This window comes from Poecilia reticulata, linkage group LG8, assembly GCF_000633615.1.
Source record: "Poecilia reticulata strain Guanapo linkage group LG8, Guppy_female_1.0+MT, whole genome shotgun sequence".
Lineage (NCBI taxonomy): Eukaryota > Metazoa > Chordata > Actinopteri > Cyprinodontiformes > Poeciliidae > Poecilia > Poecilia reticulata.
In genome coordinates this window covers 17516035-17531258 of record NC_024338.1, presented here as the reverse complement: position 1 = coordinate 17531258, position 15224 = coordinate 17516035, and the positions used below count along the sequence as shown (strand labels likewise).

General features: G+C 39.9%; 1 protein-coding gene and 1 long non-coding RNA gene across 2 annotated transcripts; one reads left to right on the top strand and one right to left on the bottom strand.

Annotated features, from left to right (window-relative positions):
* Nucleotides 1–112: 112 nt before the first annotated feature.
* Nucleotides 113–1202, top strand: LOC103468925 (uncharacterized). The gene is made up of 2 exons (XR_534271.1): nt 113–664; nt 742–1202. It is a non-coding gene; the product is annotated as an uncharacterized LOC103468925 (long non-coding RNA).
* Nucleotides 1203–3731: 2529 nt separating this feature from the next.
* gfap (glial fibrillary acidic protein) lies at nt 3732–13872 on the bottom strand. Its single transcript, XM_008416311.2, has 9 exons — nt 13220–13872; nt 8867–8927; nt 8696–8791; nt 7961–8122; nt 7529–7654; nt 6221–6441; nt 6100–6143; nt 4976–5058; nt 3732–4861 (listed from the first exon to the last, which is right to left on the bottom strand). Exons 1-9 carry the CDS (start codon nt 13732–13734, stop codon nt 4820–4822), a joined length of 1350 nt encoding a protein of 449 aa, XP_008414533.1. The 5' UTR covers nt 13735–13872; the 3' UTR covers nt 3732–4819.
* Nucleotides 13873–15224: the final 1352 nt, after the last annotated feature.

Below are 15224 nucleotides of genomic sequence, written 5' to 3'. Positions count from 1 at the left end.
TTTTCGTCAGAAATAAACCGAGAATCATCCGCTTGAAAGAAACTGTGTCACGGTCCATTCACTCTAAAACCAGCACAACGCAGAAAAGGATCCGGTTACACTGCCATGGAGAGTGACGGTAAACTTGTAAAAAGCCATCTTCCCACTTCAGCAGTGGAAGCGTTGGATGAAGAGTTCAGAGATTACAGGAACTGTGGCTTCGCTGTCGGCCGGAGAGGAGGAGGCGGTTCGGTTGATCTGGGTTTCGTCTCTCCAGAACTTGATGAAATGACGGTTAAAATTAGCCAAAGATCTCGCGTGCCTTTCCATGAGCCGTGGTGTGAGCGGCGAGTGATGCGGGAACAAGAGGGCAACGAACAGGACTGGAACACCGCCTGACCCGCTGCACCTGCTGCAACTAAGGCTGTGTTCACACCGCAGCCTGAAGCGAACCAACTCCTGGATCTAAGAGTCAAACCCTAAAGCTCTTAATTCACCTGTAATGGTTTTAATTCCTAGATGTTTACATTTTGTTTTAAAGAATACACAAAGAGTTGAAGGAAATAAAAATGATTAGAGGTTAGTCTTTCATTTCTACATTGTGAAAATGGTCTGTTTAATCTGTGGTGTTAACTCCTATATGAAGAAAAGAAACTGAGACAACAACATGTCGTCACTGGAAGATGTAAGTCACCTCAGCATGTTGCAGTTTTCTACAGGCTCATTTATGCTCTCTGGATTAAATGCCTGTTTTTGTTTCAGAGCAAAAGCTGGAGGAGTCTGGACAGACTGGAAGGAGAAACCTCACCGCTGTGGTCACTGTGACGAGAGTTTTTCTACCACCTCATTTCTGAAACATCTGCGTGTTCACGCTGGAGAGAAACCCTTCCTCTGTGACGTGTGTGGAAAGACTTTTAGCCAACTATCATCTCTTAAGCAACATCAACTGATTCACACAGGAGAGAAGCCTCGTGTCTGCAGCTACTGCAGCGAAAGTTTCAGCCATCTCGAAAGTTCATCGGCGAATCCACACAGGAGAGAAACCGTACAGCTGTGACCGATGTGGACGATGCTTCAGTCGGTCAGTAACTTTGACAAACCACCTGAGAATCCACGATGGAGAAACGGCAGAACCAGATCCATCACCATCTCCTGTATCGTCTTGATGTTTCACCAACATAAACAGAAAAAAAACTGTTTTAATTAAATTCATTTGCATTCAACTTATGGTGTGAAATTTTTGTTCAGATTTCCAGAATAAACCACAAAATCATCTGAATTTACTGCGTTGTAAAATCTGGTTTTAACAAAAAATGTCACCACAGAATTGCTGGATGTTCTTTGAATGTTTAGCAGAAAAAGTTGAGAATTTTAGGACTCAGATTTTTTATTTTAATCACCATAATCTTTTGTTCATCTGAAACCTTGATGGGCCTCCCGTAGGAGACGTCCCAATCCGGTCCAGTTCCTCTGGCCGTGTTCGGATCCAAGGGCTGCACCTTCCAAGGACGGATCTGTAAATCTAAAACTACTTAATTGTTTCTTCTTGACCTATTTAAGGCCAACTAACTTTTTTAAAATGGATTTAATACATTTTAAGGCCTTAATTTTACACACATGAATTGAATGCTTTTTAAGGTCACTCTGACATGAAAGAAATATCACATTTATAAGTTAATGTTACTTGGATTGGCTGACTTCTTATGCTCTGTGCGTACATGCCAGCTGTATCCACTTCACACCTACTGCAAAGATAACAGGAACGAAAACAAAATGCATGGAGTTAACCCCGACCCTTCCCGTCGGTGTGCAAGAAGACTTTTCTGGAAAGTTTTATCTGCCTGGAATTCCTTCAGCACCAACCTGAGACCCCTTTCTGTCCCCCTGATAAGAGAAACATGCTGGACTTTACACCTTGTTACCAAGTCAGTTCATCCTGCAGGGTTATAATAATCTGGGGTTTTCCATTATAGTTATTTTTTTTTCAAAGGGGACTTTTCATTTTTCTAAATTACTTTGCAAGTTTTTTTGTTTTTTTATTGAATATTTCTTATTTTTAGTTTAGTTTTTATTAGTTATAGCAGTAGTCTTAGTTTTTTTGGTTGATTTTTAGGAGCAGAATTAAAAAAGGTCAGAGTATTGTGTTTACGCCTGAAATAAAAATGGAATATCAAGAGCTTGAGACGAAGACACAGAAAACACTTTTTAAAATAAATATTAAGGGATTATTTACATAAATCATGTTCGATTATCTTGCAGAAAAGTTACTTGTAAACTAGTTTTGTCTTAATCCAAGTGTAATAAGAAATTTGCAGTAGAAACTAGATCAAAACTACTGGAGAAGATTTTGTTTTTTTGCAGTGCAGGAATTGGAATTTTGTTCACATATAATGTTAATTCACTTTATTTGAGATGTTTCTGTGCATCTTCTTGACACTGAAACCCGCTTGAAGGGCAAATAAATCCCTGCGCATATTATACTCATCTTCACTTAAATTATTCTGATATGTTGCATGATGTGTAGACAGAAAAATCTCCAGGAGCCATCTGTCAGAGCGACGCATTGAAATACAAACACAGATAAAACACCTCCAGGAAAGAGAGTATTTTATTGTTAGCATTGGTCAGAGCTAAATCTGCAAACATTTCCTAAGCAAAAAAAATAATAGAAACATTAAACAAAAACTAAACAAGGGCAGAAAATACATCAAAGTGTGTTAGAAAGGAAAGGAGACAAAGTAGGAGGCCTGAATCACCCAGTCAGTGACCTTGGTGAGGGACAGAGGCGGCGCTCCGATCTCGGTAGCGCCTGTCGGCGTGTTTCAGTCGGCGCTCTCCAACCAAAACCAGGTCTGACGTGCCTCCATCTTCCCAACGCCAACATCCTCCAGAACTAAAACACCTAATAAATCAGAGAGCGAGTTCTGCTGCTCTAATCATCCGCTATCTGGCCCAACGCCACAGAAACTGGCTGCCGCTTCTGAGCAGGAACCCCGGTATGAAGGGCAAAGGTCACGTTAGCTTCCACGCCTTCAACAGAGACCTGCCCGTCTTCATCTCGTCTGCAAGATGAGAGCCTGGTCCGGACGCTTCGTCCTCAAAAAACTGCAGCTTTTAAATCAGGACACGGATTAGAGCCACCCAAAAAAATTTAAACACATTAAAATTCAGATTTTTTTCCCCCCAGAGTTCTGACTTTAAACTCACAGTTCCGACTTTTTTCTCAGATTTTTTCACCTCAGAATTCAGATTTCTTTCGCAATTTTGACTTTCAAAATATTTTTTTTTTCAAATTTTTTTTTTCCCTCTCAAGATTCTGACTTATCTCAGAACTTTGATGTTAATCTAAGATTTCCAAAATTTTATTCCTCATAATTTTTTGTTCCTCAGAATTCAAATTCTTATTTATCCCCTCTCAAATTTCTGACTTTAATTTCAGAATTCCAACTTTTTACCTCAAAATTCCCACTTTTTTAAAATCACAATTCTGAGATTTTTTTCTTCTGAATTTTTTTCTCCCAATTTTGACTTTTTCTCAGAATTCTGACTTTTCTCCTCGGAATTCAAACTTTTCAGAATTCTGACTTGTTCTCACTTTTTTTCCCTTAAAATTTTTGCTTCAATTTCAGGATTACAACTTTTATCTCAAAATTCCCACTTTTTAATTTCAGAATTCTGGCACTAATATCAGAATTTGGATATTTCTTTCCTCAGACAGAATTCTGACTTTAAGCTCAGAATTTTCTTTTTTGTTAGAATTCTAATTCTGTCCATCTATGTTAAAATCCAAATAAAAAACCCAAACATTCTTAGTTGTACGTTAATTATGATGTTAGCGTATGAAAATAATCACATATCTGTTTCTTCCTTGTAATAGAATTTGTAAACCTGCACACTGAAAACCTGTACCAAAATTATTTGATAGATTTATAAGAAATTTAAAGACTAGATTTTCCTGATGGTGCAAAAACAATTTAAACAAATCTGATTCTGAGGGGGGGAAAAAGTCTGGATTGTTTTTGTTTTTTTCCCAGTGGCACTAATCTTCTTCCGTACACGGATGCTTGATTTACTATTTCTAACTCTTGTGCCTGATTAAAAGGCACTGATCATTTTATTCACACAGAAATACTGTTAGGAGTCACTCTGCTTGAGACAATGCAGACTGATTTAGAAAAAAGTGAAGAAACTCAATTATCAATACAAGACGCAAAACTTTGCCTGCGCTACAAATTATTAGAGAGGAAAAACTCAAATTAATCTGCTGAAACCTCAGCTTGTTAGATGTCTAACAGAACAACATGCAGATATTCAGGACTTTAAAAAGAGACGTGGATGAAAATCCTGAAGGAAATAAAAAAATAGCACCAGGCGAATGTAGAAGCAAACCGCTGGGATTCAGCTGTCGTTCTGTCAAAAGCTGCTGCGACATAAACTCACCTCCCGTTTCTCACCTAAAATCCAGTTTCAGCGTTTACGAACCGAGCGCTCCCTCCTGCCCCCCACGTTTCACATACACGTAACCACACATCAACCTGCACAACACTACAAATGAGATCAAAACAATCTACATTTCAAGGCCTCTTCTATGACAGATTACTGGGGTCAAGGCAAATAAAATCTCATTTTTCAGCTACAATAATGTTTTACATCTTAGTAGAATCGGTTACACGACTTAAAAGTGGACATTTTAGTCTGAAAGTAATTGCAAGGGTGCTAAACTGATTAGAAAGCGCTTCATAATGGAGGCAGCTTTGAGGTTTAAACTGAAAATAAAGGAATATTTCATTCAGAAACATCAGAATGTGTTCCAGGACATAATGGAGAAATTCCTTGAAATTCAAGGAAGGTCTTTGTGTTCAGTGGTCGACTCCTTAATGATCTGAAAAGGAAAAAAAAACAGATTTAATGCTTAAAAACAGCAAAAAGTAACTCTTGGTCCAACACTGCCACCTGGCGGGGAAACATGAGCGGTGCAGCGCGGCGCAGCTCCTACCTCCCCGTCTCTGGTCTCCACAGTTCGGACCAGGATGCTTCGCTTCACATGAGCCTCCGGAGTTTTAGTGTCCAAATTAGTTTCTAACCCGAAAACAGACAAAAAAACAAAACCAAAAAACATTTAGGATCTCTGGAGAACGCAAGAAAATCTGAAAAACATTTCCCTTCCTACTAAGCTTTGTAATAAACACTAAATATTTAAGACTGATTGGATTGAGCATCTAAATATTTGTATTAATGAATTAGAATGAGACATTTAAACTGTCCATATTATGTTTTAATTTATGGAAATGTTCTAACATTTATTAAACGACTGACTGAAAAGCCAAACAAAAAAATATAGAAAGCCGTTTTTCAGAGTAAATTAAGGGATTTGTGTAATGATTTTAAATGTGTCACTTCACACGTTTATTGTTATAATTTTTGTTTATTTGACTGTTTTATGGCTTTAAATGTCAAAAATAATAATATTTTCATCACACTAGCTAATACAAATATATTTTTACTCTGTTTTTAACTAACTTAACTGGTGAGTTATCCTTGTTTGCTTTGCTATAATCGCCAAAGTAGCTGACATTTATTTCATTACATTTTATTTCATGACTTTAAATGGTAAATGAAGAATCTTAAATGTGTCACTGTACATTTATATTAAAACTAACATATCTAAAATATATTATCATTTCAGTTTATTTCACAATTTTGTGATTTTAAATAAAAAAATAGATGTCCTAAATTTATCAGTGCACATTTTCATCACCAAACTAGCCAATAAGTTTTTGTTTTTAATTATCTTAACTGGCAAGAAAAATAATCATAAATCTCTCTTTACATTCCTACAATCAACAAAGAAGCTAACATTTATTTTTATTTCAGTTTATTTGCAAGACATTACATTTTAAATGTAAGTTATTTTGTTTTAATTACTTTAAATAGCAATAACAATAATCCTATGCAAGACATTTAGCCTCGACTCCTGCTTCTGACTCATTAAAACAGAAATAATTAACAAGTTTTACTAAAAGCTTCTACTTTCCACTCTCACAATTAAATAAAATGTCCCCTCTTACAACCAAAAGCATTTTATTATAAGAGAATATTATTGCTGCGTCTGATTCTGACCTCTAAACTGCAGGTTGGAAAAGCTCTGAACTGGGATGGTGATCCTGACGGCAGAAAGAAGAAAAACAAGTTTTTATTTCTCTGTTTTTGATGCAAAACGTCAAAAGTCTCCGGTTTTCACCTGCTCTCCTCTCCTTCCAGCAGCTTCCTGTAGGTGGCGATCTCGATGTCCAGAGCCAGTTTGACATTGAGGAGGTCCTGGTACTCCTGCAGGTGGCGGGCCATCTCCTCCTTCAGGGCCTGGATCTCCTCCTCCAGGCGGCTGACCGTGTCCTGGTACCCGGCAGCCTCCATGGCGCTGCGGTCCTCCAGCTCCCGCAGCTGGCGCTCCAGAGACTCGTTCTAGAGGACGAGGAGATCCGGCTCCGATTCAGCAGCTGCACCGCGAAAAACGCCACGAATTCTGGTTTCTACTGCGGATTAACTCAGTACATCTGGAATCAGACAGATGTCTCATCTGCCTCAAGACATTTAAGTTACTTTGAAACTACTGAAACTTTTCAACAACTTAAAAGTAACTTTCAACGAACTTAAGTTATTTAAAGCTTAAGTTACTTTTAACCGAACTAACTTTTAAGTAACGTCAAAGTTAAAAGTAACTTTGAAATTACTTAACAGTGACTTAAGTTACTGTAAAGTTTCTTTTAACTAACTTTCTTTTAAAAGTCAACTCACTTTTAACTATTAAATACCTTAAGTAATTTAAAAGTAACCCAAGTTATTTTTAAGTTGCTTTTCACTAACTTGAAAGTGAAGATACTTTTAAATGAATGAAAAGTTCATTTTAACTAACTTAAATGTAACAAGTTCAGTTTTTAAGTTACTTTTAAAGAACTTAAAAGTAACTTTCAACTAGCTAAAGCAATTTAGTTAATAATGTATAATCTGCCAGTAACTAGTTAGTTTAGTTACTTTTAAATTGATGGATTACAGATTAAAAGAATGAAAAGGATTCCCAGTCAAATACTATGTTGAAATATTGTCCATAAAATGCCTCTATTGTCTGGTTTCTAGTGCAAATATCTTAGTTTTGTCCTATTTCAAGTGTTTCGTCATACAGGTGGCTTTTTGACAATAAATAGCAGCTTGTTTTAAGTCATTGATTTCTTCTTATTGATGAAAAATACGAGTCCAACTCATAAATAACTCATAAATAATCTGCCAGTGGAATTAGAACTTGGTTGCTAGGTTACGGGCTGGGCTTGGCTGGGGTTGCTAGGCAACGGCGCCAATAGAACATGTACATTTTGGAATTATTGACATAAAACAAGCTTGTATATTGTGTTGAACAGTTACCTGTAAGTTTGTTTTGTCTTATCATTTCAGTTAGAGTCTGAACAGACGGAGGACGGGAGACGGAGCTGGTTGTTCTTTAATTTAGACGCTGGACACTTTTCACGCAGTTTTTCCTGAGATCCGGAAAACTTACGGTGCCTCTGAGAGCGTCCAGGTCGCAGGTCAGAGCCTGAACCTGACGCCGATATTCGTTGGCGTCCTGCTTCGCTTGCCGCAGGGCCTCCGCGTTTCGATTGGCTGCGTCTGTCAGGTCAGCAAACTGGAAGAAAAAAACCCAAACAGTCCAACTCCGCTGCATGTTTTCACAGCTAGGCTTCTGATTTTCACATAAAATATTTACTGAACTAAACACTGGTAAAAATAATCTGCCCTGTTGACTTTAAAAAAATTAAATGCTAACAACTAGCCAGTAAGTAATTACAACATCTTGTATCTTGAACAATACTAAATATATTTGTTTAAAGACACCAACTTGAATTTTTAGTGTTGATTTCACAGATTCAGTTGAGTTAAATCTACTTCAGCGCAGAATGGTGTTTGTCAGTGCAGAGGTGAGCTTCCTGACCTTGGATCGGTACCACTCCTCGGTTTCATGCATGTTGGACGTGGCCATGTTCTCATACTGGACTCTGATGTCCCTCAGAGCCGCAGTCAAGTCCGGTTTGGACACGTCCAGATCGACATGGACCTGCTGGGCCACGAGCTGGTCGTGCAGCTCACGCAGCTCCTGGAGGAGAGGAGAGAAGGGAGGAGGAGGGAGGAGGGGAGGGGAGGAGGGGAGGAGAGGAGGAGGTGAGGAGAAGAGGAGGGAGGAAGGGAGGAGGGGAGGAAGGAGGGGAGGAGGGAGGAGGGGAGGAAGAAAGGAAAGAAGGAAGGAAGAGGAGAGGAGGGAAGAGGAGAGGAGGGAGGGAAGGAGGGGAGGAGGGGAGGAAGAAGGAAGGGAGGAAGGAAGGAGGGAAGAGGAGAGGAGGGAGGGAAGGAGGGGAGGAGGAAAGGAGGGGAGAGGAGGAGAGGAGGGGAGAAGGGAGGAAGGGAGGAAGGAAGGAGGGAAGAAAGGAGGGAAGAGGAGAAGAGGGAGGGAAGGATAGAGGGAGGGAGGGAAGGAGGGAACGAGGGGAGGGAAGGGAAGAAGAGAGGGAAGGGAGGAGGGAAGGAGGGAGAACAGGAGGGAGGGAGGAGAGAGGGAGGGAAGAAAAAGAGGGAAGGAGGGAAGGAAGAGGAGAGGAGGGAGGGAGGGAATGAAGGAAGAAGTTAGAACCATCAACCGTCATCATCCTGGTCTCTTGATCTCGATTCTCGCCTCCTCGTGAATTTTCTTCAGGAAGTTGATCTCGTCCTGCAGAGCTTCGATCTTCCTCTCCAGCTGGACTCGACTGAGAGCCGCTTCGTCCACATCCTTCACAAAGATGGACAGACGGCCTCAGATTACAGATTACCAAACATGTGGATTACCTGAGAGACGCGGCCGTACCTGTCTGAAAGTGTTCAGACTGTTTTCTGCTTCCTGGCGCAGAGTCATCTCATCCTGAAGTCTGTCAACAAAAAACAGACCAAACTGAAACTCATGACACGTCTGTAAAAATCTGCGTAGTTTCTTTTCCACCCAAAACTTTAGAAATTTAGTGATTAATTTCAGAAATTTCTATTAAAAAAAAATGTAAAAAATGTCAAAAATGTTCAAATGCTGAACATTTTTGACATTTGAAACTCAGAAATTTTAAAGTTTTTCTGTATAAAATCTTTGAAATTATTCTAAAAATTTGAGGGTTTTTTTTGTAACATTTTTACCAGAAATTTACTCTTTTTTTTTAACGCCTTTGCAGATTTTTTCATGTTTGCTGTTCAGAAAAACATCTAGTTTACGTTTCTTTCAGGCTCAGTAGAATAACTTTATTTTCAGTGATAATAACCTTCTTTCAATACGTTCGTTATATTTAAGTTTAATAAAAAATAAAAGCACATTTTAAATGCAGGACATTTGGTTTTTCAGGAAAAGTTTCTGGATAAATGTTTTCTTAAAGCATGGTTATAAAACTTTGTAAGAAAATTATGTTTGTCATAATTTTACCTTGATTACAAATTAAAACTCTCCATCTGCATCTCAGGGCCAAATTTGTATCATGTTTGAAGTGAAGTTGGAGGCCACACAAAATCACCTCAAGGGCCACAAATGGCCCCTGCGCCACACTTTGGACTCCCCGTTCTAGACTAAATAGTGTGCTTAAATATTATTTTATTAATCAAATCAATGCAGGTTTTATCCATTTACTAGCAAATTACATCCATCAATCCCTCCAGTTTCTTGAGAATTATCATGGAAATTTACGAAAAATCCAAACTTTTTGTGCTAATCGGAGTTTATAGCAGATTTTTCTCAAAAATTGTCAAAATCTTTCTGACTTGTGCTGAACAGCTGCCTCAGCCTTAACTGATGTCAGTCCATCATCTGTACAGCGAAGAATAAAAAGTTTCATTTACTGTCATGAGTGCAAATATTTCCAAATTAGAAACACAAACACTTTGAATTTTGTTGCAAGAAAATCACAAAAGTGTCACGAAATCCTTGAGAGACTGAAAAGACGTTCAATAATATTATTTAATTTTAAGAATTCATTGATATTTTAACAGTTTGTGATCAGGTTTTATCAACACATTCTGGGAGAACCGGCCCTTTAAGAGCATTCAGCATCCTGATTTGGCCCAAAACGAAAATGAGTTTGACACCGCTGGTCTAAATAATCAACCCGGCATGTTGTAGTCAGAGAAACTGGACTTTTGTCCTGCATGTGGAGGATTTTAAAATATTTTGATTAGACTTTCAATTGGCATTTTTTTGTGCTGCAGAGGGATAACAGGACTCAGCTGAATGGGCAGCTCATGCATCATTGCACTTTCACTCTGATCTAACACCCAGAGGCCTTTCCCACGGGATGGACCACACACACACACACACACACACACACACACACACACACACACACACACACACACACACACACACACACACACACACACACACACACACACACACACACACACACACACACACACACACACACACACACCAGGACCGACCTGAACTGGGACGGACGACGCCCCACCATCCATCTGTCGCACGCAGACAGAACTGGACTCGCTGAGGCTTTGCATAACGTCTGTACAGCTTCATGCAGAGCTGCACAGAAGTCAGTGGGAACCTGGAAGGTGACCTTTGACCCTCAGAGCACCAATCTTTCACAGGACGAGCAGCTGCGCGGTCAGAGGGCAGGGAGCAGATCTTCCCACCCTCAGACTTTCAATCGGAGCTTAAATTGTTGAGTCCAGCCGCGAATGTAATTATTACCAGAGGGTGGTGACTAGTTACATTTACCGGAGTAATTTTTTTTAATGTAGTCTGAGGAGTATTTTTATGCTTTACTTTTACTTGAGTAACTTTATTAAAAGTATCTCTACTCTTACTTGAGTAAAATGTCTGGATTTTCTACCCACTGAATGAAAATTAAACATGTTTTAACCAAAAATCCACCAGAGACAAAAACACACCTGCAGTTTCTGATAAAGTTTAATAAGTTGTTTTTTATTGAAATAAACTGATATCAAAATTTGCAGTAAATTTATATTTTGGTCCATCTGATTAAGTAATTTTTAAATATTAAGTGATTGATAAACTTGAGTAACATTTTTTTACCCTAAGTTGAGTCATTTCTTTGATGGCTACTTTTTACTTTTACTTTTAATAAATGCATGTTGAGGTGCTGCTACTTTTACTTGAGTCAAGTTTTTGGGTTCTCCACCCTCCTCTGGTTTGGAGAAGTGAAATCCGCCCGGTGAGGCGATGTTCATCAATTAATTTGTTTATGAAAAACGAGAGGAAAAGCGAACAGCTGCCTCCCTTTGTGCGGAGCCTCCATTGTGCAGCCGCTCATTCCTCCACAGCCTCCCAAAAGCGGCGAGGGGTTCAGTCAGGATCAAGTTTAGAAAAAGGGAGTAAAGCTCCCGCCGCGCATGTTGGTGTGCATTCCAGGAAAACCGCATCTCCATTTAAATGAACGGGTAAACACAGCTCAACTCTATTTGTGCCAAAATTAATTAAAGCTATTTGTTTTGCAAAGTAAAACCTGTAAGTTTTTTAAGTAGCTTAGAGGAAATGCTGAAATTTGTTGAAATTTGAAAATGTTAAACAGTGAAAATGAAAAAAAATTGGCTATAATATTTAGCCTGCATGAAAATGACTGCAGGCTAAATATGAATGCAGTTTTTAAGAAAATTTAAATTTTTAGGAAATCCCTATCAGATACGTTTGTCTTATTTATATGAACTAAAATAACTGAATAAAAAGGCTTTAATGTTCTAATAATAAATGTCCAGCACCTGAGGTTTGGTCCATCTTTTCCTCATCATTTGTCTCCTGCACGTTAATGTTTGTATCTCATTACTTTATTTTCATCGTGCAACAAAATGTAAACAGTCAGTTGGTAGAAACTGTCAATGTGACTTTGGCAGCTTAACTGTGATAAACAGTTGTAGGCCAACAACATGCTGGCTAATTCAAACTCAAATACTTTATTGATCGGAAAGGGAAGTTGAATGTTGTCGTAACTCACTAAATTCAGAGTTATTGTATTTAGCGATGGCTGTTGGCAGAAGAAATCTCCTGTAGCAGTCTGTGCTACAGCGAATCTGAAGAAGCCTCTGACACCGTTTTCCCATGACGGCCTCATAAAGAGGTCGGTCGGGGTCGTCTGTAATTTTCTTGATTTTATGAAGAATCCATCTGTGCGTCAACTCCAGAGGTAATTCCGGGTAACCATGGCAACCAGTGACAGCTTAAAGGCAGTCCACCATTTTTAAAAAAACAAATAATCTCTCTATAGCAGATTTCTCTAACTGTGGTCCGTGGGCGCCCCCCGGTGGTCGGAAAGGTACTGCATGTAAATGACTATTTATTGTGACGTTATCGCAAAGTGCGACGCTACAGCTAGCTTAGCAAAGGACTGGGTTTAAAAATAATGATGGTTTAAACCCTGGTCACTCAAAAGAAAAGCTGAAAATATTGATTGAAAGGAAACAACTGCAGGATTTCTGAATTATCGGAGGAAGTTGAGTAAAACCTGCTGAGTTTTGATGAGTCATTCACAAACAATCTGATTCTTTTGAACGGCTCCAAGCCGTGAACTAGTCTCAGTTGGTGAGAACTGTTCTTTGTTTTTTACGACTTTGCTTGCTTATAATACTCTTCTCACATGTCAACAATTATTATTTAATTAAAATGATTCAATTAAATTAATTAAAAACAATAGATAAATGAAATTGATAGAAATAGATTTGGATAGAAGAGGATTTTTGTTTCTGGCAAAGCAATTCAAGTCTGTTTTTCCATTTGTTGAGCTTCTAAATTACAAATAGCCCTAAATGTTATTAATGCTCACAACACCCAACTTCTTCTTTTATTTCCATGTGTTTGACATCGTTGGAGCTTAGAATCCACACTGTCTGAATCTGGAAATAACTCAAAATGAGTCGATGTGTTGATGGCCATTCACATTTACCAAACAGCATTTCCCTTTAGGATGAACAAAGTGAGTTAAGAGCCTCATATTTTCATTTCAGGTTGTATGTATACATCGAGTTACGTGGTTCTCAGCCTGAAAAAGTTTAGTAAACACTGCTCTATAGCCTAGTCGGTGTTTCTCGACTGCCACAAACTTTCTCCTAGGCAGTCAACGTGAGTACCGCCGGTCTTTAAATGCATATAAATCATTAAACTTAGTAATCCTGTGTGGATACGCGCCTCCCACTGGAGTCCCACCCCCCACTGCCTTACCTTTGCTTCAGCATGGCCAGATCGGCTGCCAGGTTGTCCCTCTCGACCTCCAGCCGGGCCTTCCCGTTGGTGAGCCCGTCCACCTGCCGCCGCAGCTCCCTGAGCTCATCCTGGTAGATGTCTCCCAGGCGGCTGGGCTCCTTCACCTTCAGCTGGTTCAGCTCCGCCACCAGCATCTTGTTCTGCTGCTCCAGCAAGCGCACCTTCTCTATGTAGCTGGCAAAGCGGTCGTTCAGGCCCATCATCTCCATCTTCTCGTTGGTGCGTATTTCTTTGTAGTGGGCCTTCATGAGGGAGTCGGCGGAGAAGTCCAGCCGGTCACCGGGGCTCCCCAGCAGCAGGGCCGTGCTGGCGGAGCCCAGGGAGAGCCTGGAAACGGGGCTGGAGAGGGTGATGGACCGCGGGGTGCCATGCCAGGAGAGGCGGTTGGAAGACAGGCTACCGATTCTGGCGCCCGAGCCGCCCTGAGGCCCAAAACGTTTCCTGTATGAGGACTGGACCCTCTGGCTCTCCATGCTGGGGGAATAAGCTCACCCGGTGCACAAGCAGGGGTTTTATAGAGGGAGCAACCCCCCTTTGGGCCACAGGGTGGGGCGGGCAGTGAATGGGACAAAAAGGGGAGAGCGAAGGGCTGGTTTACATGACACTCAGAAAGCTGTGCGCCAGGGATTGTCCGTGCTCGTCCACTCAACTACAAATGTCTCCTGGATTTTTTTATTTTTTTTACTTCGTCCTCTCCCCCTTTTCCTCCCTCTGACTCACTCGCTCTTTCAGTCCTACGTTCAACCCCTTTTTGTCCAACTCGCTTTTTTTCTGCTCCAAGCGAATGAAAAGGAATTTGTGTGACAGGCTCTGGCCACAAATCCAACCTGACCACACATGAGCTCTTCAAAACACAGAGACACAGAAAGGGACTTTGATTAAACAAGGGGAGGGGGTGTTGGAGAGACATCATAGCTAGCTAAAAATACAGAAACAATGATTTACAAATAAGATAAAGACAACAAATCAATGGGAATGTGCCTTTTAGAAGCATTGTCATATGACAGACAAACTTCAGTCCATTTTATTTGGATTTCATGGGATAAACTTGGACAAAGTAGTGTTTCAATGTGAAATAGATGTGAAAATCTGAATGGCATGTAATAAATAGTTCCCACAAGTCTGAACCGGAAGTAGAACCCAAGGATTCAAGACCAACAAAAGGAAAATATATAGACACTCTTGATCAATGTGCGAGAGAAAGAGATATAAACAAAACGGCTGCTGTGGGGATCGACCTGGAGGAAACGGAGAATGAAAATATATCAGGCGATGTGGACAAGCTGCCTCCGATCTACGATATAGTTAACTACTTAATAAACACAAAGAGAGCGTATAACATGGAGGAGCTTCACCTGGAATCTATAAATGCATCACGTTATCTGCAATGTTTGATTGTAAATATCGTACGAACTCTTCGTGTGAATAAGTTTCTGGTGACTGGCGCAGTAATGTAAGCTACATATCCGTCTTAGCCATCAGCTAAAAGCTACATTAGCTAAGCTAATTCTGTTAGTACTACAGTAAATATCACTGATAGTATTACACAGAGGTGGGTAGAGTACTCAGAAATTGCTAAAGTCATAGCTGTAACGTACTTATATTGTTTATAAGTTAGACAGAAGTGAAGCGAGAGCTAGTTCTAAGCTCGTGATTTTATTGTTGTCATAGCAACTCCATAGCAACTGCCTGAGGATGACTGTCCGTTACAAAGTTCCCGGAAGTGTGACGTCACTTGATAACTGCATAACATCCAACCGTTTACTCAAATCCTCGTAAATGAAAACCTGTGATTTGATATCAGTAAAAAACTGAAAGATATTAACAAAATATTAACAAAATAAAAATAGATCCGCTTGATTCTAACCTCTTCACTGCTCAGTCTGGGCTTTCTCCCATTGAAGTGGATTAATCTGGTCAAATTTGAACCGGGCCAATCAATGAACAGAAGCAGAAGTTGTGA